Source organism: Musa acuminata, chromosome BXJ1-7, assembly GCF_036884655.1.
Source record: "Musa acuminata AAA Group cultivar baxijiao chromosome BXJ1-7, Cavendish_Baxijiao_AAA, whole genome shotgun sequence".
Lineage (NCBI taxonomy): Eukaryota > Viridiplantae > Streptophyta > Magnoliopsida > Zingiberales > Musaceae > Musa > Musa acuminata.
This window is the reverse complement of record NC_088333.1, coordinates 7,192,547-7,218,151: the sequence shown is the minus strand read 5'-3', so window position 1 is coordinate 7,218,151 and position 25,605 is coordinate 7,192,547. Positions and strand designations below refer to the sequence as shown.

The following is a 25,605-nucleotide window of genomic DNA, read 5'->3' as shown; positions in this document are numbered from 1 at the left end:
TATCGCTCTACCTCACTTGTCTTATCTTCCTCCTCTCTCCTTGTCATTGGTGATGCAGATCTCTGACCTGCCTCATTTTTCTCCTCCGGTGCTGACTTAAATGTAGAGTAGCATCGGAGGAGGAAGAGGAGGTAGAGTAGTGTGGCGTCGATCGTTTTGCCTCACCTCCCTCCTCTTCCTCCTTGGGTGCCGACATAAATGTCGCACCACTTTGTCTCATATTTCTTGTTGTTGTTGATGTTTAGATCGACATTAGCAAGGTCAACTATCGGGTTATTATCGTCGACCATCATCACAACAGTAACTTATGGTGCCACTGTCTGTTATCACTATTGAACTTACTTTTTTGTCCATCATTTTTGTATCATTCATACACGTGTTGTCACATGTTATATCTTCAATCAGTAAAATCGATAACATTAAGGTAAATGAGGATAAATATTTTATTTTATAACTATAGATACTTCAATATAATTTTTTTAAATTTAAGAACCAAGATAATAAGGAGGTCTAATTATAAGAGTAATATATAATTAGACTGATAACTGATCGCTATGCTTGTCACTTCATCCCCTCCAATTTGGATTACCATTCCCTTTCTTCGCATTTAAGGAAGAAAACGGAAGTGTTGGGTGAAGATAGAGTCAGGATCTAAGAGTAGTACTAATTACGACCATTTACATGGAGACAATAAAGAAAGAGTCAAACAGGCACAATAATAGTTTTATTCTTCTTTGTTGTCCTTTTTTTTTAATGAAGGGTGTTTTCCATTCATCATTATTGTATTTATTATGAAGGAAAAGTTTCAAGTGTTTATTATTGTAATTATTATTCTTTATCATAGTATGTTAATGATTTCAAAAATTACCAGAGCATCCTGATTTTTCAGAAATTATCAGTGTGTTTTATTTTTCTAAAATTTCATATTTATCCTAAATGTAAATAACTGAGAATTTGTTTCTAAGACAGTTATTATCTTTCAGAAAAAAAAAAAAGAACAAAAAACTTCTCTGTTATTGAGTATTCAAGTCTGTTATCGACTTACATAAATGAATATTCACATGGAATAGAAAAAATGAATGAGAAAACAAAAGAAAGGCTGACATACATTTATAGACTGTTATTGATACATTTATAGAGCATGGCTTGACATACATTTGGAAGAAGCTAACATCTGCACAAGTAGGATTAGGATGCAAACAACTCTGCATATGTATAAATCTCAAACTGGCGCCGGGCTCCCTTATGAGGCTTCTTTGCCTGTGACACCCTCCTTCAGATTCTTGAAGTACTCATCGTAATCCTTTTCAGTGGGAGGGTTTTCAGGGTCGACCATGTAAGGCTCGTTGAACGGCACAGTACTTTTTAACCTGCATACATATATAAACAAAAAAGAATACTTGCATAAGTACTCAGAGAAAATGCAAAGAAAAAAAAAAAGAACTATCACGATGCATCATGCTTAAGAAAATGCAATCTTGTCGCATGATCGATTCTGTTAGCAGAACTTATTAACTTATTGAGTCTGAACTAGACTCAAAATGCTTAATCTTAAGCCAATGGTAACAGACCGTCTAATCCTTATAAGTAAATCAGGAGGCTATTACAAATTTCATCATTAATTTTCAGTAAAATTTACTCAACACGACACAACAGTATCTTTTTATCATCGATTATTTTCGATCGTAATTACAATTAGATCTTCAAAAATTCATACACCCTTACAAGGCGATAATGTTAAATGAAGTCATGTTCAAATTTTCTTCCAAAGCTAAAAGTACAGATAAATTTAGATTTCATATGGGATTTATGCCAATTAACTCAACAAAGCAAATATCCAACCATCTATGATCAAGGAAAATGAATGAGTGATAGACGAATAGTAGTCCATTCATCTAATTTTGGCAGGCCATAGAATACACATATTCAAGCATGGCTTCAGTGAACCACTGATCATATACATTGTGAGGGAATAATAGATAAAACAGAGCAAGACATTGAAAAAAAAAAGTTCATAAATACTAATCTGATACAAGTTAAAAGTGTAGAACAATTTAGTCCTAGGCTAAAACCAGGTTATTTACAAATTGGTTAATATGTATTTCCATCTACATCATGGGAGATTATTTTGTTCTTTCATTTTAGTCGATTTGAAAAGCTAATAACTTCTGATAAACAGATACTTGCAGAACAAACGTCAACAAGAACCTTTTTTACCTCGAAGGTCTTCCCACATGCGTAAGGGCTACTCAGAGCCGCAACACAGTTTCGTGCAACCTCCTCCCTTGAGATCTTACCCTGAAAGTCGCAGAGGGTAGACATGAATTTAAGATACACATCGATATCACACAAGCTATATCTACCTAAATGACTTTAATACCGTTATATTGTCTCCTTGATCAAAAATGAGATCAGCTCCTGCAGGTTCTTCTGTTAGTGCACATGGTCGAACAATTGAATAAGGAATACCACTTTCACGTATCAAATCTTCACCCTGAAGTAAAAATACAGAATGAAAAACTGTAGAAACTTAAAATTTAAATATTTTTGCTACCATTGCCACAATCAATTCAAGGTGATTGATTACCTATCATAACCGTGTATTTTTGCTTCCATATAAATTATATTTAGATCACCATTTGGGTATAACATACAATATAAAGTTACACATGATACATTAAAATTTGTCATGGGCAGTCTAGTTGATGATGTATAAATGGATGGTGTACAATGAATTCCAGGTACACTGGGAGGATGATGGATTGTACTTGATATGGTTTGAATTGTTTCCAACTATAAATACAACATGTTTTTTGCACTTAGATGCACATGTTGACATTCTTAATATGACACAGTATGACATTGACTTTGTAAAAATAGTAAATTTCGAAATTTCACAAAATCAAATTTATGTATCAAAATCAACTTCAATCTCTATTTCAATTTTGATCTCTCCTAAGACATATCTAGGACTTGTAGATATCAAAAACCGCACCTTAATGAGTCAGTCCCAAAAGGCCAAAACCACAAGAAAATATGAAAAACCAATGCAACCTATTCATACTTAAAAAATGACATTGTCATGATAATTGCTCATGGACCAGAATTTGTTATATATATTTAACAGATTTGCAATAAATTAGAAATAACGCTTGTTTATTTTAAACAAAGCAGATTTCTCTGTGAATTTCTTGATCATAAACAATAATGCTTTAACTCTTTTGCCTTGTATATGATGAATAGACACTTCTGATTACAGAGTTACAATTGGATAGACATATACATGTATGTATACGTATACATGTATGTATATGTATACATATATATGTACATGTACACATGTATACATATATACGCATGTATACATATACATACATGCAGATGGCAACTAAGTTCAGTGAAGTAACCTTCAGTGAGGATAAATCCTAACTCTTTGTTCAAGCGCACTGCAGGTGGTTGTTTGCTTAGATCCAGTCCGGGTCTGTCAGGTCGAGTAACTCCTGCAGAGCTCACATGTACAAACCTGCATAATGAAGCCCTATCAGAGGTGTGATTCTTCCATATAAACAACTCAAAATGCAACTAGGCTACCCTCTGTGCCAGACAAACACAGATTAATTATGCATAATTATAATGCCTTCCCCATTTTGGTTTTAGGACTGGCTATGTTACACACTCCTGTAGAATCTGAACCTTCCACAATGAATCTTTAAACAGGATATTATTTCATAATGAAGAATGAAACCTGGGAGTGATAGGCTCATTAATGTATGCTCGTATGCTTGAAAATGGAAGCTGAAATGATCCTTCCACAAAAGTTGGGTTGAGTTTTCCATCATATTCGAACTTGCTGTACATAAGCTGCACAAGAATGTCTATTTGCATTACAAGAGACATCCAATTTTAACAAGAAAGAAAGGGAGAGAGAATTAAGAAACAAGCCTGAAGTGAAATTATATTGCTTGGATCGAAAGGTGCAGCATCAACCACAGTCCGAGCACGAAATATAGGCCTAAATGAAGAAAATGGTAGCTTTATCTGAATCCAGCAGGAAATGTAGTTAGCTTAACTAGCAAATAATTGAGCCACAAAGCATCCAAATGGAGGTAAAACATACTGTCTGCCACTGCTCTTTTGTAGTGTCAAAGCTTGCAGGATAACCGACCGTGTCCCAATCAGAACTAGTACGTAAAATGAGCTTGTAACGACGTCCATCACCTTTTACCCTCATTTCAATACCATCATATGCTGAAAGGTCTTCAGGTGTAGAAAAATTCTGGACACATAAAAACATTGAATCTTCAACTATGTAGTTCACATGGCATTAATTTAGCATAGTGACAAAAGAATCGAAACTAACTTAATCATTAAAGGCACTTATTTGACTATCAATTGCACAATTAAGAGCATCTACAAGAAATCTGAAAATAGATGTTAAAAGCATCTACAAGAAATCTTTAGTTGTCAGAAAGTATTAAATGTCTATAAGCCATTCAACCAAAGAATTTATTATGAGGTAAGAAGACAGATTTTTTATTGTTAAGACTGGTCCTGGAACTATTATTTTAGCATGATAAGGTATATATATTCTTACTGTGGCAGTTAGGGCATGGACTCCAAAAGCATTTGTTAGCAAACATTTTGGAGCCAGACCTAGAAGTGTTACAAGAGTAATTATATAGGAAAAATACATCTAGTTCCAAGATAGTGTGTTTTCGTCCTATTCAGTAGCATTAACGTGAATACAAGGCCAACACAATATTACAGTAGCAATCATATAATTATATTCCCTCTCAAGAAAACATCAAGCCCAGAAAGTTTTACAACAAATGGTCATTATTAAGTAGTATAAAAAATTTCACTCTAAATTGTTAACAGAAAATTATGATAACATGGAAAAAACAGAAAGAAGAAGTCCATCAAATTTAGAAACTGATTCATGCAGATAATTCACTTGGTTTGGTGGAACATGACAGAAAGTTTCAGCTTTCATTGCAAATAGGATTGCATATCAGTACATGGGTACTCTTAAGTTAGTAAAGACTCAAATCTAAGCTTCATGAATATGTCAATTATGCAAAGCAATTTTCCGTGCATAGTTTTAACAACACTTTGGAAAAGCAATATTATATGATGTTGTCCTGGAAAAAATAACATCATATAATATACCCACGCAATTTAGTTTGATTGGTGAATAATATCATCATATCAGTCAGAAACTAAACTAAAGAAATCATATAGCTCATCTTGGAGAATAATATCATCATATCAGTTAGACACTAAAGCAAAGATATAAGAGATTACTGTGTTTTACCAGCCAAATTAACATCAAATGAAGGATTTATGTTATGTAAGCCGATGGTATGCATATTCAAGTTTGAGTTAGATCTCAATTATTCTTAAAATAGACATCATTTCTCTGACTTGATAAATAAACATCACTATTGCACACCCTTAAACATACTCATACTCCACTACAAGGAAACCTAATAACTAATACCAGGCCTGGACCATACGGTAAGCCCAATGTAGTACTTTTTTATTTTTTAATTCTAAAAATTAAAAACCAAAATACCTATTAGCATACCCCCCCAATACATCATGTGCACCTCTCTCTCTCTCTCTCTCTCTCTCTCTCTCGCTTTGTTGCTTGCACTATTCATTGTCGTTGTCACACCTTCCACATCCACACCTCCGGCTATCCAGCCACCTACTGACCCTATTGATCATTACTCCTCGCCCTCCATCACAGCGGCCTCCTCTCCTCCTCTTGTGCCTCTCCTCCTCTCCATCACCACCATCGTCTTGTCCTCTCCTCCTTTGCTGCCTCCTTTTTATCCTCCTCCTCCTCCTCTCCCCCCTTCCTCCCCTCACTTCTTCTTTGTACCATGATACTTCTGGCATACCATGTGCCAGTATACCAGATTGGATTTGGACATATTCCGGTCTGATCTTGTATTGGCATGAATTCAATATCCAAAATTGAGTTCTTGTTCTGTACTTATTTTCCCTTTCCAAACTCATTTTTACTAAGAATAAGATTTAAAATCTCTTTAATTTTCAAATAGATATATTGCCAGTGGAAATCATGGCAATCTGGGAATGACTGTTTCAAAATTCAAGCTAAAATTGATTCCCTTTCGAATGCCATTGTGTTTGTTGTTCTGAATTCTAGACAATGATTTGAAAACCAAGTATTTGTCCCTATAAAAGATTTTTCTTTGGGGCAAAGATATTAACTATTCAAAGTCAAATCATTTAAAAAAAAAAATTGATTGAAATCTGTGAAGCTTACACACTCATTTAAACTGTAAAAGTTAAAATAAATGAGTGACTAAAATATATTAATGCTAATAAACTCACTTATTTTGCTTTCTTATTTCCTTTACTTTTCTGTCTATGTATATTTAGTCATCTAATACCCCATAAATTATAATCATGGGAGCTACCACAATGCCATTATTCCATCATCAGGGAAATCAGAAAAAAAAAATCAAAAAAATTATCCATTTGTACTGTTTAGGCATGGCATTAGTCATGGCTGACCTTCCTATAATTCAGTTTCCATATCCTTCTGCTTCACTCTCGCGTGCACATTGAGACGTGCTCGCGGTTATTCACTATAGTAAAGAGACATGCGAACAGCAGTTCACACAGCAAACAATCAAGTGTATTTACCAAAAATGCAGATAGACAAATAAGGGCGACCATGATGCCGATGAGGTGATTGCGAGCTAGTAAACGGAGCTCTCCTACCACTCGAACATCAGAAATCAAATGCCAAAACAGGTACCTGAGGACTGAGAAGAGCGGAAGCCGAAGACCGCAAGGAGAGACCGTAGCTGCACTCCATTCCTCGGCAGACCTTAGGGTCCACACTTTCGCCCGGCGCGAATGCCGAGTAATAGGTACGCCATATCAAGAGAGGGATTACGGACCACAAAACCGGGAACAGATTGCGGCGGTGTCCTATCCCTCTCTCCCGGCTTCATTAAAGCGCTCCTCATCAAGTCATCAATCACAAGCTTCAATCCGATCAAATCAGACGGCGTCAATGGGTTTCCCCACTTAAGATACCGCTTGCGAGCGGCACACCAAATCGCATCTCCTCCGGTCGCTGAAGAAAGAAGCCAATATTTCTCCTCTCCGCCCTGTCGTCGCGAATTCTCCGACCCCCACGGGTTCATTGCGCTGCCTCGTGATATCCTACGATCTTATCGCCCGGAAGCTCGGAACTCATCGGGGTTCGGTGTCGGTGGAGGAGATCCTCCGACCCTGGATGATCCTCCAGCTGTGGCCGTGGCTAGCATCGACGCCCTGAAGATCCCCTCGCCGAGCATTAGCCGGATGGAGATTAGTGAATCTTGAGGCGTCCGCTACCTGTTCGACAAAATGCGGTAGAGGTGGATCGCAGGAAATAGGGATCTGCTCTTATTCAAAATCGACTTTAGCGGGCTTGTAATACGTAAATAAGTAAATCTCAATCCAACAATTGAAAGTTTTCCTTTTGATATTAATATATGGACGAATTGAGTTCCAACAATGAACGAATCCAAATGGAGTGTCCATTTGGGGTCAATCTCAGGCAACCAGAATTCCCAAAATCGATCCAACCCAAAGGGTCGATCGGGTTAGTCTGGTCGGGTTCGGGTTCGCAGAATGGATCATTATTCCACCTAATTCGGTATGTCACTCGTGTTCAGGTGTCATGGTATAATATGCATGGTTGTGCGGCCGTCGTAATTAGCATTGCCACGGAATGGCGGAGCCTCACTCGGGAGGCGAAAGCCGAGCTGCTTCGATCAATCCATCGACGCAAGAAATAGGCGGAACCCAGCAGATGAATCCGAGACGATTGAAGGGCCACAAGGCCGCCGCCACCTGCTGCGTCGCCTCCCGCCTCCGGCCCGGCGTCATCGCTTCTTCCGGCGAAGTACGCTCTCTGTTAGGGTTTTGCGTTCGCACTTCTTTAGCCGACGACGGGTAGAAATTCAAGAAACATGTTGGTTTACCTAATTGGCCACCCATTCTTTCCGCATCTGTCGATACATTTTGGCATCTTCAGCATGGGTCGTTGCGATCCATGTTGGCACCTGTCTAGAGCAGTACGTTTATCCATGGCAACATAAGCCGTACGTTCATCCATGCCAACATGTGTCGGTGGAATTCCCTTGGTTCGTAGATAGTTTATGTATTTAGTGGTCGATTTTGATGGTAAAATAGGTGCATAAGAACTTATCCCATTGTAAACAGCCTTACCTTATAGAATTTACTCCAACTACTAAGAGGAATATTCTTATTCATGTCAAATGACATAACAAATAGGATAACCTAGTTTACCAAAAGGGATGCACTAATTCTGTTTTTTTATCCTCTTAGAGGCAAAAAGGCAAGTATTATTTATTTCTGTAATGTTCTCAATTCAACCTGTAGAAGAATTACTTTGTGTGGAATAACTTGTTATCTTGAAATTTATTCTTGAACCAAACAAGCTCATAGGCTTAAATGCTTTAACTCAATATAATCAAGCCAATTTGTTCAATGAGCTTATGTTCCAATACATTACTCTTTCTTCTCTTGATAATAGGATGGTTGCATTTGCTTGTTTGATTTGCGTTGTAAAGATGTTCTCTTTACCATTGATGTGGGGGAGGAATCTGTCTCTTCTTTATGTTTCAAAACAGGTTAGTCGTTGTGCCTTCCTTTATACTGTTTTCAATTTACTTCATATTTCCAATAAGAAATAGGTCAGTCATCTGTCTCTTCTACTCAAGGTTTCCCTACGTATGCATCATGGGTCATGATCTTTGAGTATCTTTTTCTCCAAGTACTTTTGCCAACATCAGATATTGAAATTATTGAATGCTTGGCCCTTGAGGCTGATGCATAATTGGATGGATTATTATTATATGAGCTCTTCTACTTTCAAAATGAAATATTCATACAAAAAGTTGGAGAGCAATGCTTGAAAGAAACCTTCTGAGTTCCTTTGCAGTTTTGTCCCCCCTTCTTGAGGATAATATCTCATGCTATCCATTTGTACTTTGCTAGGCCTGTTTGGTTAGAAATTCAATGGTAGACTTAAAACATAGTTACCAGAATACTGGTTGCTTATGATGCATTAGATTCATGTTTGTGGGCAATGGTAACATACAGGTTAAAATTTGATCAAGGCTTTCAGCACATAGATTTGTTAACATATAGCATCATATATCTTTTTACAGGAAATGAAGATATTCTGTATGCCTCTTCGGGAACAAAAGTCTCGTGTTTTGACATCCAGATGGTGAGTCATTTTGTTTGGTAAGATTGCATATATTCTCCTGCACAACTTCGCGATGGTGTTTTTGACTTTTGAAACTAAAGTATATTGCGTATCCCATGAAAGTTAGGCATATTGTAATACCCATTCAAGAGATATATTTGAAAATTTTGACATGCTGTCAGGCTCTATATGTTTTTTATAGGTACCTTTAGAAGGGTACCTGTGATAAATTCTACCTTTACATGAATATACCTGATATTCCAGCTTTCTAAGTGGTATGGTTCAAACTTTTGGAAGAGTAGAAATCAATATACACATATACGGAAACCCTTATTTAAAATTATGAATCATATAATGAAATCCTTTTAATTAATGGTCACATTTAAAAGTAATATTACTTCCTGCACTATCTTGTGTACTTTGCTTTCTCTCCTTGTCGACCTGTTATGTTGTATAAAGCCTTTTCTTTTGAGATATTGTTCTTGTTACATAATGACACATCATAATTACCAATTTTTTTGTGCATAATTATCTAATTTTTCTTCTTTTCAAAATTGTGCTTTAGACTCAATTGCTGTATTATGTGTTGTCTTGGGAATGCTCATGCAGCTACATATTCATTTGCCTTGCACCATAGGATGCTTCATAAGAACTAAAACTTTAGTACATAAAACATGATTGTTTCTTCCCTATAGCCATTGTCTTCCAAGTCTTTTTCCATCAGAGTTCAGTTGGCTATATGTTCAGCTCTTTTGAACACAGTTATTTCTTTTTATTGTATACTAGATAATGACATTTTGGCTTCTTCATACTAGTGTGCTTGTCGGTCATTGTGATATGGTACTGTCGAACCATCTACGCAAGGTTTATGTGGCTTTGAAACCATTTATCATCATACTGAGGACACCAAAGATTGTAAGATTGTTTTAATGTCCATCTGGATGGGAGATTTAGAACTAATGTTGGTTGCTATAGGCTGATGTTACACGGACCACTTGCCTTGCATTTGCATTATGATACTTCAAATTTCCATCTCTCAGGCATCTTCTTGGAAGCCACTGGAAACCTACAGCTACAACAAGGATGAGATAAACCAGGTACTTTTCTAAAATGACATTCCATAAGTTATTTACATTATGCAACAGGAAATTGAATTTTATTGTAACCCGTTACTTTGGGATTCAGAATAATAAACTTTTAAATTAAAGCTTCTTTTCTCAAAGAAAAGATGTGTTCTTCCTTTTACAATAGGATTCGTTTTATTATTGGAAATTTTAAGTTATTTGCAGATTGTCACTCAATTTTTTGGTTATTTTCTTGAAATTATATGTGTTTGGTCTATTTTTTAGACATTCAGTGCGTAAATAAGTTCAGTCATGTTTTTCTATGGCCTCTCAAGATTCATGGTATGTTTATGCTCTTTTGCTGTAATTGGTCTTGAAATCTTTAAGTATAATTTTTTTCTTGCAGATTTCTTTCAGTACAAAGTCAAATTTCCTTGCCGCTGCAGATGATAGTGGTGAAGTTAAGGTACTTAAATTGTTACAGGAGACTCTATAAGATATCAAATTGCTTGTTTATGAACATCTTTTTTCATCGCGACTTCTATTCATTTTTATTAACTGCAAGTGCTATAGATATCTCCATCTCTGATTTAATTAGAATATACATGGTTTTGCTTTCTGATGACTATACTTTTCATCTAAATATTGTTTATTTAATTGTTCTATTAGAGTAGGTATCTTTTTGCATCAGTGGCTGAAATGGCCACTTGAAATTGGAATGTTTCTGATCTCCTCTTCATCATCTTTTCTTTCCTGTGTTTTGAGAATTGGCCTATCGGGATTGGGATAAACTGGAGCAGTATCTAGACTGCCTAAAACATTTAGGATCGACCAATTTGGAAATTGTTGGGAAGGAAGAAATAACAGAATTGGAGATTTGGAGAAATTGGAAGAGAAGAAAGGAAACTTAGTTGGGATGACTCTAATAGTTACTCTTTTAGCTGGTGGACCACTATTGCTTTTAGTTCTTCTTACAGTAATAACAATTTATGACTAAGGTATTATCCAGTGTTTGCATGATCTTGATGAGATACTAAAACATAATAGGAGCAATATGTTAAATTTGAATTGTCAGTTGGGATCTTAAGGCTGAAATGGGAGCATTACCAGTCCAAATTGCTTAGGAAGTATTAGTAGGTTGAGGAGGAAAGATATGGTCAGAGCAAGGCACTAGACATGACTTGCTCTTGAGCGTACACATCAGAACTAAATGTTTAAGGTTAAAATATAGATTATGAACAAAGGTGCTTGTGCATGTGAATATAGTTCGGTGAGTGCTACATGAAATCAAATTTTCTTATAAAAAATTGATGGATTAACTTCTTCAAATTATAATCTTACAGAAAAAGCAAAAGCTTGGCTATTAGATGCAGTGTGAAATGGTTGATAGACATTGAGAGAGGAGAGCAAAACCAAAAGAGGATGCTTTAAAGTGTGGATCCTTAGCCATGTTACTTTGCATTGGTCTTGACTTGAATACCAAAATAGTTGTGGAGGACTTTGCGCACATTATTACTTTTGTCCTAAAGTCCATTTTTTGGTGAATCAGAAAAGTTATTGTGCTGGAAAACACAGGGACACTCATAGTTAACTTAATTCCCTGGGATATATGCTGGCAATCTATTTTGATTTTTCTGGCTTCTTGCTTTTTCAATTGAATCTTCATTTTGCTTTGTAGAGTATTTATCTAATTTTTCCCGGGACCTCAAAATTTGAGATCTGAATCTGCAACCTTAAACTGGAACATTTTTGGATCTTTTAGCTGTTGCAGCTTTCAATTTGCACGATTTTTATGTTCTTAAAATTTTGGTTTAAAAAAGACTTCTGAGCACCTGATAGCCTCAAGTATCTTATAGATTGGTACCAAGACTAAATAGAAGATAGGAAAGAATAATGAATATTTTCCTAGAGATTGTTCAAAAATTGGAGAAAAAATGTCACAGCTCCTAATTGCCAAAGCTGAACACCAGCCTGAATGGCCGCATCAGTCTGACAAAAAAGGTAACATGTCATCTTTCAATTAACTTGATTTACTGCAGTGTCTTTACAATTCTGCAGGATGATTAGATTTGACTTCAGACATGGGCATGATCCAATTTACCATAGCTACATTGTCATCTTGCTAGGAGTTGCTATTGTTATACTACTTGTATTTGTTTCTTTTCACTTCTAAAATCTTGGATTTCTTGGTTTTCCATTTGATCATGTTTTAGTCAAGTGCCATCATGAGTTTTTGTTTTCCCAGTTGCAGAAACTTAATGCTGCGTTTCCTTTTTTTTTGTTTTCTAGATTCAAAGGGATCAAGCATGTGCTACTTTGCAAGTTACCATGTTTTATAATTTTCTCTATTTCAGATCATTGACAGTTGCCAGCAAAGCCTGTACAGAACATTGAGAATGGTTCATACTAGTGTATCCTTGTTGATGTATTGCTGAATCTTTTGTATGATTGACATCTAAAATACTTCTGGAATTCTTATGCCAATCAAAGTTGTGATTCCCCTTAGCTTTCTAACAGATTTGCAGTTGTGTACAATTTGTTCCTTGGAAGCCCTGGACAGGTATTAATGAGTTAGTAAAAATTAGTCAAAATGCAAAATTACTGTTTCTAATTTGCTTCGACATCTCAGTATCTGTATTTACTGTTTCCAAAGTCTTTGTAGAGATGGAACAGCTAAATCCATAAGAGTAACTGGCATACTTCCATTTTCTGATACAGTAACAGGCATATTTATTGCTATAGTCTCTCATGAATTTCATGGAGCTAGTTGTTCCATTTTTTTAATCAGTATTATCTATCTCAAAAGTCTGTTCTTTTTTCAGGGGCAGCCATATACAACATTATCATCTCAATTCATGCTATGTATTTTCACAAGGTTTTTGGTTCTTTGCATGCAACAGCGACTTAAAATGAAACCTTATTATTATTCATGAACAATTATTGACTAAATTTCCAAAGTATTTGATTTTTGTTTGCATTGTAATTGAAGGTTTGAAGTCTGAACATTGGCAAGAGCTAGTCTTATATCAGTTCTTATCTTAAGTCAAAATTGAAAATTCTGAACATACCATGCTCCTAGTACATCTTTAAGATTCACGAGAGAAGTAAATAACTGTGTGTGAACATTCAGTTTCTTATTAACCTTTATTTGCTGTGTTACAACTAAAATGATGGTCATGCTTGTGCATGCTACTGATGAATTGCTCCAATTAATATAGTAATTTCATGTGTATATTTAGTGCTTCAATTAATTTAGTAATGCTTCAAATGATTTACCATTCATTGTGCAAATTTTGTATGTTAACCTTCCCAGAATAGGCCTTCAGAAAATCGTGGCCTACACCTATTGATGCTTTTTTTTTTTTCAGCTTAGGGCGTAGGCTGATGATAGCTATTTTCTTGCAGTAATTGACTTGATGTATTTGGCAGCTATTACAGGTGGTCTGGACTTAAAGCTTGCAATTTGGGATTTCTCAAAAGGGAGGCCACATAATGTCATTGATTACGGTAAAAGAAAAGAATTGACTTTTGGTATTATGAGTCCATGGGTGATGTCAAACAAATTGTTATTAAGTTTAGAGTTATTATAGGCTGAATATATAATGATTTCTGAAAATTCCGAACTTATATCTGCTGCAAATCAAGGGTTTTAAGTTTCTAAATTTCATTTTCTAATCAACTATTATGATGCCAGATATCCTGAAGGCATAATTTTTTTTTTCACTGCAGGAATGGCTGAACCTGACAGCAATATCACAAATGGGAATGCAGGACAATGTTTCAATCCTGCATTTGTTCATTCGATAGCAGTACCTGAAGTAGATATGTTACCGGGTCTGAACAAGGTATGTGCTGCTGCAAGGGGTGATGGTGTAATTGATGTGATTGATTTGGAAGTTGAACTAGCTAACACGAAGTCAAAAAGCTCATCTATAGCCAAGGGTTCTCAACCAAGATCTAGAAAAGCTGATGCTCAATCTGCAAAGACAATGGGTCAAGTTCTAAGAAAGCGCACACGACTGGATTATCGTTTGGGAGGGCATACTGCTGGTGTATCCTGTGTGTGAGTACTTCAAGTCTCATTCGTAATGATGATGTTCACCACTATAAATTTATAACAATTAAACTCTTGACTAGTACAGGTCCTTTTCCTTGTTCGGGGAGCGTGGAAAGTTTCTAATTTCAGGTGGAAATGATGCATCAGTGAAGTTGTGGGATTGGTCTAAATGTTCCTATCCTGAACAAGCAAGCTGCAGCACTCATTTAAGTTTGACTGTTAACATGAACAGAAAGGTAAAGCATCTGCATCATACCTGTAAGTCTTGTTAGTTATTGATTGAACATGTATGAATATTTTTATTTTATCATTCATTAAGGCATGTTGCATGTAATTCTTTTTTTCATTATTATATTGGCAATCTCAATCTTTTACCACAATGGATGATATAAATGTGTCATATTGTCTATAATTTGAGGTGGTTTGGTAGACAGATACAACTCAATACCGAGGGACTGAGTACTTTTCTGTTTGACTCATTTTAGAAGAAAGTTTTGACCAAAAGACAGTTCTAGCCATGGGACATTTATTTGTTATATATGATCTTTGTTATGATTTTTTTTTAAATTTCAATCTGTAACATAAAACAATTATGCTCAGGCATATTCGACCTTACTTAGCTAAAGCTTCAAATAAAGGAAAGCTTTGTTGCTCTTCTGATTAAAGGGGCAAATGATTTGTCAACACTTAATTACAACTGGCTTTACATGACCTTTCCATTTCCAGGATGAGTTAAATATTATGTTCTATCATTTAGTTCATTGATCTACAGAATCTTTCTGAACTTTCTGGCAATGATTTGCCCCACTTAGCAGTGAAGTTACAGACAGCCATGGTACAGTTTTAATATTGATGCAAAGCTGTCGTACACCATATTCGCTAGCTAACCCATGATCTTCCAAAGTCCAAATCAGAGATTGGGAGTAAGGTTGATCTCAGAATTTCCTGTAGCTTCTTTTTCTCTTTGTATCCTGTTCATGGTGATCAGAGCATTCCTCGATCGAGGATGTAGTAGGAAAAAGAACTTCCTAGACAAGCAAACTTTTAAATACTGTGAACAAAGCTTAATCCACTTTGACTCTTTGAAGTAATTACATTTATCTGCCCCCTTCTAGAGATCTTTCTTATAACAGGAATTTTAATGCATGTGCACTATAAATCTATCAGGCTAACACCTTCTACAATATAGGACATAATAACTTGAAATTATCAATATGCTTATTTGATGAATGTCCCAGGAAGCTGTAGCATTTGACACTCACACTTTGTTATTTAAGAAATTGTTAAGAAGAGTTTTGTCGGTTGAGGACATTTATCTTTATTAGGATTTTTTCGATCATTTGGCGGACTAATTGTTGCAATAAGTTGATCTACCCTCCATATTTATCGATGTTAAGTTCCCACAGATAAGACTTATCATTTTATCAGATGCATAATTGTTTTTCTATACGCTACAAAAGTATTTGCAAATAGGCCTAGGAGGTCGATGGGAGTTCACTGAATGCACCTGTATGTCATGTTCAGTAATTGAAGCTACGTGCATTTAAGATTTTGTTTGTTGGAACCTCTTCACATGGAACCTTCTTTAGCTGTTGTGACTTCTAAACCTCCAAATACTGAAGAGCATAGCTTTTCATCTCTCGAAACACTTGGCCAGTATAAGTTTGAATAACTTTTGAGAATTCTCCAATCCATGAGCATCTATTTTCCAATTTTGTATTACCTGTAAGACTATCATTGATTTTCCAACATGCGAAGACGGTTGTTCTAGTGGTCTCAGAGCAGGCTTTGTCAGCATATGGTACTTTTTCTATAATTTTAACTGTATATCCTGTTCGGTGTTGACAAGAAGTCTACATATTTAATAATATCATTTATAATGTTTATCAGAGCTCTTAATTGATGTTGTATTTTCTACATGAAGTAGTAACTTGTCGTGGCAGGTCAATTGGCTGTGTACTACTCCGACTGACTCAGAAAACCTTGTTGTGTGTGACACATCAAAAATACTGAAAATTTACACAGTTGCATAGAAAAAACTGGCTAAATGGATGGAAGTCAGTTATGGAAGAGTTGAAGCTAGATACAAGATTTTGAAACTGAGCTTTTGAAGGACCCGTCAGGTGATGCATATAGTCATAGAAACTTGTAGCTGCACCACCGCACTGCTCATCTCTGCTAACACGGGTGTCGTCAAAGGTGTAGGCTCATTCAAATGGGTGGCTGGTAAGGCTGTAGATTTCTTTAATATGCAGATTAAGTGAGACATCACTCATGTTATGGTAGAAGTCATGCCAAAACCATTCATATTTTGCTTAAAAATATTTGGGAGTTTGCTGAATACATTTCCTTACCATCAAGTTTAGCTTTCATACATGGATGATATTATTGAAGTAGTCTTTTGATAATGAAAACATACTGTATATTGTTTGCAAGATACTAAGAGCAACCAAATCATTTGAATGGTTTCCATATATTGTCTCCCTCTGCTTTCCTCATTGTTGTATTATTTGATTGCATATGCCATCGCCCTAATCAGCTAAGATACTGTTCAGATTGATATTGCCACACATCTTTCTCTGCAGCTGTAGTTATTTTTCTTTGTCCAATAATGCATTTGAAGTCGAAAGATTATGGTCATATCTTCAAATATATACATTGAAGTTTCATTAAATAGAGACCTGAACCTCCACTCGTCATTAAGGTTGGATAAAGCAATCTGTTTAGTCCTGTCCATCCAAGTCCGTGATTGATGGTTTTGTGTTGCCTGCTCATAGCCTCCTCCAGGTTAGCATGTTGTTCTTGTTCTCTTTTGCTGAACACGAAAGTCAAGTGGAGCCTCTGGCACAGTGATTTGATATAACAGTCAACCAGCCGCCTATTAATGCATTCATCAGATACTCTACGAGGATCATCACAAGTATCAGGCCATATCAAGTCTCTCTTCTCGTGCGGTCATGGAGTGTAGACTTGCTCGACCATTTCCTCCTCGAGACCCTGCCTCAGGCTTTGTTTGGGATTGGATGATCGGAGCATCCATTCTTCTTCCATAATTGCTTCGTTGTGTGGCAATTTTCTTTAGATTATATTAGAATCAGTAATCCTTTATCACTCTCTTACGAATTAATTATATATTATCCTTAGTAGTTAAATATCTTCAGCATCTCGATCTTTATATTTTAAAAAATTATATTGAATTATGAAATTAAAATATCTAGATTCATTTATCTTAAAATCATTGGTTTTATAAATGAAAATATAAAAATAAAAAATAAAAAAATTTAATGTTTCAATTAATAGTGGTGGATCGCAATGATGTTGGGACCGCAAGTAGTCGTTGTGGATGATAAGAACAATGATGAGAGGTGATATTTGACACCGACATAGTTACTAAGTAGTACCACTCAGCATTTGCGTTGGTATTAATGCAAATGTTGAGCGATTCTTTCGTCGCTCGATAACTATTGTCGATATCGACGTAGATGCAGAGTAGCGAAATGAGTACTCAATAACTACGTTCATATCGATATAATTACAAAGTGATTTGCACCTTTTATCGTCACTCTTTCCATCTATAACAACCACTTGTGACCCTTAACAGTGTTGACGTTAGTCATCACCAATTAAAATATTAAATTTTTTTATTTTTTTATTTTTTTTATTTTTATTGATAAAACTAATAATATTGTGATATATATATATATATATATATTTGTTTTCATAATTATATGGATGTTAATATAATTTTTAAAAATATAAATATTGAAATGCTATAAATAGTTAACTAGAGTAATGAGCTCCTCTCCTTCTATCGTGTTATGCCATCGGCGCCGTCCAGTCCTCCGTACTGCATCCCAAATTGTGTCCTCAAGTTTGACCATGAGCTGCAGTTTGACCTTGTTTTGTTCATTCCACTGTTCATAAGGTGCTGACGAGAGCTCGATTAATTCCGTGTCTTCTCAAGGGTTGCGTTGCATCGGTGCTAATGGATGACACGGCGACCTTCTTCGGGGAGAAGACCGCAATTCCAAATGCCAACTCGCTCCGTGGCTTCGACATGGTCGACGACATCAAGTCCGAAGTGGAGAAGGTTTGCCCCGGCACGGTCTCCTGTGCCGACGTCCTCGCGCTCGCCGCGCGTGATGGTGTGGTTCTGGTAAGTGTGCGCCTGAGACTTCTCTCACCCGGCCATTAGTCCTCCTCAGACCTTGGCGCCTGCAATGGGCTTCCACTTCACGTTGGTGAGCCGTCACCGGAGTTGCTGCTTCTTGGTTTACGTTGACGGAGCTGTAGTTTTCTTGCAGCTCGGTGGCCCATCATGGTCCGTGCCGCTGGGACGAAGGGACGCCACCACCGCCAGCAAGGACGCGTCTGAGATAGACCTCCCGGCCCCCGACTCCAGCCTTGCCGAGCTCATCTCCGCCTTATCCGCGAAGGGCTTGAGCGCTCGCGACCTGACCGCGCTCTCCGGCGCGCACACCATCGGCCAGACGCGATGCCTCAACTTCCGCTACGACGTCTACAACGATACCAACATCGACGCTGCGCTGGTAGAATTGCCCCGCGTCCGGTAGCAACGACAGCCTCGCTCCGCTCGACCTCCAGACCCCGACCGCATTCGACAACGTCTACTACCGGAACCTCCTCGCCTTGCAGGGCTTCCTCCATTCGGACGCAGGACTCACTGGTGCAGCAGTGCACCACCGATGGCTCCGCGCCATGGCGAAGATGGGAAGCATCAGCCCCCTTACGGGAGCCGACGCGGAGATCAGGTTGAGTTGCAGTAAGGTGAACTGATAGGCCACGAGGATAAGTAGAGTAATCCAAGCTTCAATGCGCCACTATATCGTCGTCATGAGATGACAGTGAACGTTCTGACTTGGCAGGTATTTAATTGGTCGAAATATTTAGACTTCTTTCTCCATGAAATCTCATGTAATTGAAATGATACCAAACTAATTAATGAATAAAGCTTATTAATTAAACGTAGATCACCATGAAATCCCATGTAAAAGAGATTCTTAATCCTAACTATTCATACTCATTTTGGGCTGGCCTAATAAGGCCCATTAGTCTACTGAAGGGCTTCGTTGGTGGCATTTCCGTCATTTTGAGCTCTCGCCTACATCAAACAAAAGCCGCTCGCGCTCCCCTATTTAGGGTTTCTCGTTCCTGTCGATCTCTCCGCCGCGCGAGCTGCTGCGACTCCGACGCCGCCTCTCCACTCGGGCGATCTCCCTGTAGCAATGGTTTTCCGTTCTCTCTCTCTTTTTCTCTGTCTCTTCTTCTGTGTGCTACTCTCTCCTTCTTTCTCGCCTCTGATGGAATTATTCTTCTCCTCCGGCACAGGCTTCCGAGAAGAAGCTGTCGAACCCGATGAGAGAGATCAAGGTCCAGAAGCTCGTACTCAACATCTCCGTCGGCGAGAGCGGTGATCGCCTCACCAGGGCCGCCAAGGTACTTTCTCTATGTATTGCAGATTATGGGGGTTGGCTCTGTGTGTATTAGTCCTTACGGGTATCTTGTTCCTTAGAATGGCGATTGGTTGTTTTGTTATATATCCTGTTTCCCCTTGCGGTGCAGGTTTTGGAGCAGTTGAGTGGGCAGACACCTGTTTTCTCAAAGGGTACATTTTGTTGTTTCGTGAAATGAATGTATAGTTCCAAGATTCTTCTTCTCTTGGCCTTTCTTTTATTGCCCATATAACTCTGCAGCTAGGTACACTGTCCGGTCCTTTGGGATCAGGCGTAATGAGAAGATTGCGTGCTATGTCACAGTCAGAGGTGACAAGGCAATGCAACTTCTGGAAAGTGGATTGAAGGTGAAGGAATATGAGCTGCTGAGGAGAAACTTCAGTGATACTGGCTGCTTTGGGTTTGGCATACAAGAGCATATTGATCTTGGAATTAAGTAAGCGAAAGTTTTGTTTTTATTTATTTTGTTCATTTTTTCCTTTGAAAACCACAAATATAGAGTACAAAGATATGAATTTCTGTGCCTGAATTCATGTTTATGTTATGTTTTATTGCAGTCATCAATCACATCTGTTAATTAAAATGACAAGTACATCTTTTGTTTTAACTAAACCTCTAAATGGTTCATCTTACCAGTGGGGATACAATTATGATGCGGGGATATGTGATTGGTGTACTTTTGTCTCTGAAAAGTTTTGTATACGAAGTCTAGTTACAGCTTTTTAGTTTCTAGTGACAGTTTATATGTTGCAAATTGACAATTCAGACTGGAGGTATCATACTTCATGGTAAACTATTGCACTTCTTGTCATGTGAACTTAGTGAAATTGAATATAGATCACAAGATGTCTTTGTTTTTTAACCCTTACACTTTTATTGCATCTGTCAGTGTTTTAGTGTGTTCCATATTAGGTGGCACAAATGACAATTATTATTCTGATCGTGATCCACGTCGATACACATAGGCTGCTAATGTATTCTGTAAGTGGAAATAATATATGACCCTTTGGGTAAATTTGGAAACAAGGAAAAGGTAGTTACATTGTAAAGCATAATCAATATATAATTAGTATTTTAGATCATGGCGAAAAATATGTTAAGCTTTGGGTTGTAACTTACAGTATGGTACTACCCTTTACATTTGTCCTACAGAGATAATGTGTTGTTCATAAAGCAAGTCTGGTAGGCCTTGTAAGAGTAGCAAACACTTAATACAGTCCAAAGGGAGAAAGGAACTTCTGGATGAATTGGAAGCAGTAAATAAGATTTTCTTTCTTTCTGGAGTCAGTAAATATGTCCATCCATGGGAAGATAATAATTGCTTATATTATTTACCATGTGACCACTGATTAATATGCACCACGGTTTGGGCATGTATTGTCACCTGTTTACTATTGCACTTGACATGGTATTTTTTAACAATGTCATTGTATTGTCCATCTGCAATGCACGTGATTGTTATCAATATTTGGGAATGACATTGATATGATAAGTGGCATGAGCCGGCAAGAATGATTTTTTATGGCTATGACAAGTATCATTTGACAGGCTGATTATCAGGAAAGAACAACAATTTTATGATTGAGGGAAAATGTAGTTGCTGTGGTATTGAAATAGACATTCAGAATGTTTCATTCAGTCAAAACTTGGAGCATATTAGGAAGAAATCATGTGGTTGAGGGACTATACAGGCCATCACGTGTGTATCACAGGTGTCGACAAGATTCTATTTTATTAAGATAAGCTGGAGATGTTACTGAAATGGTTTGTTTTCCTTCTTTGACAGTTGCTAGGTAGGTCATATGGAGGGGAGTTTTTGTTATGGATGAAATGGTTGCTCGGTAATGGACTCCAATATCTGGTGTTGGTGGAGATTACAGTTTTAGAGAAGTGATACTGCTGCAAAAGTATGGTTGGCCATGATTTCATGTAACATGGCATCCTTGTTTGGGTTGATTATATTAAACAGTTTACATTTCCCATTCTGTTCTGAATTAGAGCATTCTTGGTGAGCAAAAGAATAAAGTTGACTGACTCTGATGCAGTCTTTAATTTGAGAAAACTGGTTGGGTTTAAAACCCTGCTAGCTCTTCTTGTCATTTACTTCCCAAGTTGGATCTACTATTTTGGGGTTGATAGCACATAAATCAAATTTTAATTGCCGCAAAAATTCATGAAAACTTATTTTGTGAAACTTGGTATTTGATTGAGTCCTTGAATAGAATTCTTGTTTGCACCATGGCATACATATTTCAAAGTAGTAATAGGATTAGCATGGTCTTAAAATTTGTTAGAAGGGTGATTATTAGCTTATTTGTCATTCCTCGTGTTTTATAACATCTCCTTTGTTTTAATTACTGAATGTTTCATGTCAATTTTGCAGGTACGATCCATCGACGGGTATCTATGGCATGGATTTCTATGTTGTCCTAGAGCGTGCTGGATATCGAGTGAGCCGTCGCCGCCGATGCAAGTCCCGTGTTGGCATTCAGCACAGAGTGACCAAGGAGGATTCAATGAAGTGGTTCCAGGTGAAATACGAGGGTGTCATCCTTAACAAGGCTCAGGGAACCACATCATAGGTTCTGGTATGACTGAACTTTGGAACTCCTTTTGCAGTCGGATCAGCTCCCATCAGTGTTTTTTTTCTTCATCAGAGTAGTTCTTTAAGAAAACTGTTCTATTTTTCCAATTTTGAGACCCAGACAATTTTGTGATTCTAGTAGTAAAGATTGTTATTTTTCTGCCGTCGTGATTTTTGTGGACATTGAATATCAGCAGCTTTGTTAATAGTCCACATCTTAACCTACAAGAAATTTTAAGAGGTATATTCTATGGAAGTCATATTTATGATGTGCTTAGCATGCCGTTAATCTCTCGAATCCATTCGATTTCTAAAAAGGATTACTAATCCTTAACTTTTCAAGGAATCCTTCATCGGTGATTGTGAATGATTGACTTTTTTAATCCTTTAGATCTTGGTTCCGTAATATTGACTTTTTTAATCCTTTAGATCTTGGTTCCGTAATAGCAAGTCAGAAAGATGGAGAAATAAAACCATCTGATTTGATTCGTTTGGTTCTCAATAGCAGCCATGTAGGGTTTACCTTTTTTTCTTGAAATGCATACACATAGCATCCATCATATGCCAAATTTTATGAATTTTAGAAACTCATGTCCAATTTTGTCTTCCGATTTCAATTTTGTAATGTGCAATATTCCAAATTTTATGAATTTTAGAAACTCATGTCAATCAATTTTGCAATGTGCAATATTCCTGTTTTGGACCTGAACATAATAAAATCACTTTTCTTAGAAGACCATATAGGAGACTATCCTCCACAAACGAATCTTCCATGGATAAGCATCAAACTGCGTGCAGCAATTAGCTGTCGTAGTCGACTCAGAGGCAGGCATGAAGGATGGATGATTGATCATTCTTCCTTCCTGCTTCTGTTCTCCACTACTTTGACCTCTTCGGAAGAGCTAATTAACCTGGCATTGTTGAGCGAGCCAACGAAAAGGAAGAATTTTTTTACTGACTAAAACTATCTGGTACCTCACTTTCATGCATATCGCACTCAGTCAAATCCCCCAGTCCGATGGTCTCGTCGTCAGTAACAACGACAGATAGAGGGAACAAGAATCCCTTGCTCATCCTTTGGTTCTTAACCAGCATTACTCCCTCCTCCATGCAAGAATATTTTTGGATGCTTACGATTAAGAGTTGCTAGTCAAAATACTGAACTGTGTTCATAATATCATCAAGTTGTTGATGTCGGGGTAGTCGATTTCCAATTGGACTCCTCATCCAAGAGACGGAAAGTATCGTCGAGATCCCCTGTGTCGGCTAGCCTTTAGCTTATCTTATCCTTTTGTCTTTATTTGCTTGCATGCATGAGAGCGGTCAGTTTCATGCCAGCGTCCATTTGGCCCTCGTGTTTAATGATGATAAGGAAGTCTCTTGGAACTCCATCCGCCCGCCAATGCCCATTCTTTGACTTGCCACTTCAGCATTGGAGAGAAGCAGCAATCTTTGATGCCCGCCACCGTTTTGACTTTTCAAACCCATACAGCCATGCCGCTGTGTATATATGTATCTCGCCATGGCAGCTCTCTCATCTCATCTCATCTCATCCCATCCCATTTCAGCCATCTTCGGTAACGAAGTTGTGATCGACCATGGCCACACTCTCTGATCGAGTCTTCTTCTTCTGTTTCCTTTCTCTGCTTGCCTGTGCTGCCATTAATGGCCAGTTGTCACCGACCTTCTACGGTAGTACATGTCCCAACCTCCAGAGCATAGTGAGGTCCGCCATGAGACAAGCCGTGAACAAGGAGCCGCGGATGGGCGCTTCCATTCTCCGGCTCTTCTTCCACGACTGCTTCGTGAATGTATGCCTCACTTCTGTCTTTCCTTCCTTCCTTACATCGACAGCTTACGGTCGCTGATGAAGAGACATGTGATATGTTGGTTTCTCAGGGCTGCGACGGGTCGATACTACTGGACGACACCTCCAGTTTCACCGGCGAGAAGAGCGCAGGGCCGAACGCCAACTCTGCCCGTGGCTTCGAAGTCATCGACACCATCAAGTCCAACGTCGAGGCCGCCTGCAAAGCCACCGTGTCCTGCGCTGATATCCTCGCCCTCGCCGCACGCGATGGCGTCGTCCTGGTGAGCGAGCATGTCCTGACTCATCGCGTTGTGCTGTCTCGCATGAGCCCTGCATAGATAATGATGGTGGTGATGATGACGACGACGACGATGTTCGCCGCTAACGATTTGAGTACTGCGTGCAGCTTGGTGGACCGACGTGGACGGTGCAACTGGGGCGCAGGGACGCCACCACCGCCAGCCAGAGCGCGGCCAACAGCAACCTCCCCGGCCCCGGCTCCAGCCTCTCCCAGCTCGTCTCCTCCTTCGCCGCCAAGGGCCTGAGCGCGCGGGACATGACCGCGCTCTCCGGCGCCCACACCATCGGCCAAGCCCGCTGCACCAGCTTCCGCTCCCACATCTACAACGACGCCAACGTCAACGCCAGCTTCGCCGCGCTCCGCAAGCAGAACTGCCCCTCGTCCGGTGGCGACGGCAATCTGGCCCCGCTCGACCTCCAGACCCCCACCACCTTCGACAACAAGTACTACCAGAACCTGATGGTTCGGAAGGGCCTCCTGCACTCGGACCAGGAGCTCTTCAACGGCGGGTCCCAGGACTCGCTGGTCCGGCAGTACAGCACGAACCCCGCGGTCTTCAACGGCGACTTCACGGCGGCCATGGTGAAGATGGGCAACATCAGCCCGCTGACGGGGACGAAGGGGCAGATCAGGTTAAATTGCAGGAAGGCGAACTGATACCCGCATGGGTTGAATGCATTCCCATTATTACTTAGCTTTGCTTAGAGTGAAGCACGCAAGTAATAATTAGGCTTTTGTCTACGATGAAGTGTCTGAGACAAGCCTACTGTTTGATTAGCTCATATCATATCAAGTTTATCTTCAAAGGAAAAGGATTTTGATAAGTTATGTTAAGGTCATGACCCCAAATTATGTCTTCATCACTTATCATCCATATATGCTATCAATTACAGAGTGTAAAGTCAAATTCATGAGCATCAATGTATCAACATCGATCAACTATTTCAGCCTACCCAAGTTGAAGAGCCATACGTCGTCTTCTTAAGAAGATCATAAATGCAGCAATACCTTAGTCAACCAGAAAACGATGCTGTCACGGTCAAAGCATGC

The 25,605-nt window shown here is 38.4% G+C and overlaps 4 protein-coding genes and 1 pseudogene across 4 annotated transcripts; 4 read left to right on the top strand and 1 right to left on the bottom strand.

The window, feature by feature from the left end:
• Positions 1–995: 995 nt before the first annotated feature.
• LOC135678538 (protein HIGH CHLOROPHYLL FLUORESCENCE PHENOTYPE 173, chloroplastic-like) lies at positions 996–6,992 on the bottom strand. Its single transcript, XM_065191459.1, has 8 exons — positions 6,794–6,992; positions 4,118–4,276; positions 3,943–4,038; positions 3,746–3,861; positions 3,408–3,523; positions 2,381–2,520; positions 2,217–2,298; positions 996–1,368 (listed from the first exon to the last, which is right to left on the bottom strand). The coding sequence occupies exons 1-8, from the start codon at positions 6,851–6,853 to the stop codon at positions 1,244–1,246; spliced, it is 894 nt and encodes a 297-aa protein (XP_065047531.1). The 5' UTR covers positions 6,854–6,992; the 3' UTR covers positions 996–1,243.
• A 310-nt stretch (positions 6,993–7,302) lies between these two features.
• Positions 7,303–16,860, top strand: LOC135678536 (uncharacterized). The gene is made up of 12 exons (XM_065191458.1): positions 7,303–7,473; positions 7,704–7,933; positions 8,588–8,684; positions 9,225–9,286; positions 10,306–10,362; positions 10,736–10,795; positions 12,684–12,740; positions 12,847–12,889; positions 13,759–13,836; positions 14,059–14,392; positions 14,472–14,622; positions 16,330–16,860. The coding sequence occupies exons 2-12, from the start codon at positions 7,760–7,762 to the stop codon at positions 16,417–16,419; spliced, it is 1,203 nt and encodes a 400-aa protein (XP_065047530.1). The 5' UTR covers positions 7,303–7,473; positions 7,704–7,759; the 3' UTR covers positions 16,420–16,860.
• A 1,344-nt stretch (positions 16,861–18,204) lies between these two features.
• Positions 18,205–19,183, top strand: LOC135680116 (peroxidase 4-like; annotated as a pseudogene).
• A 313-nt stretch (positions 19,184–19,496) lies between these two features.
• Positions 19,497–22,607, top strand: LOC135678535 (large ribosomal subunit protein uL5-like). The gene is made up of 5 exons (XM_065191457.1): positions 19,497–19,635; positions 19,736–19,843; positions 19,970–20,012; positions 20,101–20,296; positions 22,244–22,607. The coding sequence occupies exons 1-5, from the start codon at positions 19,633–19,635 to the stop codon at positions 22,440–22,442; spliced, it is 549 nt and encodes a 182-aa protein (XP_065047529.1). The 5' UTR covers positions 19,497–19,632; the 3' UTR covers positions 22,443–22,607.
• Positions 22,608–23,989: 1,382 nt separating this feature from the next.
• On the top strand, positions 23,990–25,389 carry LOC135678533 (peroxidase P7-like). The gene is made up of 3 exons (XM_065191455.1): positions 23,990–24,255; positions 24,344–24,535; positions 24,661–25,389. The coding sequence occupies exons 1-3, from the start codon at positions 24,043–24,045 to the stop codon at positions 25,210–25,212; spliced, it is 957 nt and encodes a 318-aa protein (XP_065047527.1). The 5' UTR covers positions 23,990–24,042; the 3' UTR covers positions 25,213–25,389.
• Positions 25,390–25,605: the final 216 nt, after the last annotated feature.

Bases quoted from the DNA above. Each gene is read 5' to 3' on its own strand.
- LOC135678535 (XM_065191457.1), top strand. The intron at 19,844-19,969 runs GTACTTTCTCTA...CTTGCGGTGCAG, and splicing joins GCCTCACCAGGGCCGCCAAG to GTTTTGGAGCAGTTGAGTGG. The intron at 20,297-22,243 runs GTAAGCGAAAGT...TCAATTTTGCAG, and splicing joins CATATTGATCTTGGAATTAA to GTACGATCCATCGACGGGTA.
- LOC135678538 (XM_065191459.1), bottom strand. From the start codon at position 6,853: ATGGAGTGCAGCTACGGTCTCTCCTTGCGGTCTTCGGCTTCCGCTCTT. The intron at 3,862-3,942 runs GCTTGTTTCTTA...ATTCTTGTGCAG, and splicing joins GCAATATAATTTCACTTCAG to CTTATGTACAGCAAGTTCGA. The intron at 1,369-2,216 runs TAAAAAAGGTTC...ATGTATGCAGGT, and splicing joins ATGTGGGAAGACCTTCGAGG to TAAAAAGTACTGTGCCGTTC.
- LOC135678536 (XM_065191458.1), top strand. From the start codon at position 7,760: ATGGCGGAGCCTCACTCGGGAGGCGAAAGCCGAGCTGCTTCGATCAAT. The intron at 9,287-10,305 runs GTGAGTCATTTT...TCCATCTCTCAG, and splicing joins CGTGTTTTGACATCCAGATG to GCATCTTCTTGGAAGCCACT. The intron at 12,741-12,846 runs GTATCCTTGTTG...GCTTTCTAACAG, and splicing joins TGAGAATGGTTCATACTAGT to ATTTGCAGTTGTGTACAATT.
- LOC135678533 (XM_065191455.1), top strand. From the start codon at position 24,043: ATGGCCACACTCTCTGATCGAGTCTTCTTCTTCTGTTTCCTTTCTCTG. The intron at 24,256-24,343 runs GTATGCCTCACT...TTGGTTTCTCAG, and splicing joins TCCACGACTGCTTCGTGAAT to GGCTGCGACGGGTCGATACT. The intron at 24,536-24,660 runs GTGAGCGAGCAT...TACTGCGTGCAG, and splicing joins CACGCGATGGCGTCGTCCTG to CTTGGTGGACCGACGTGGAC.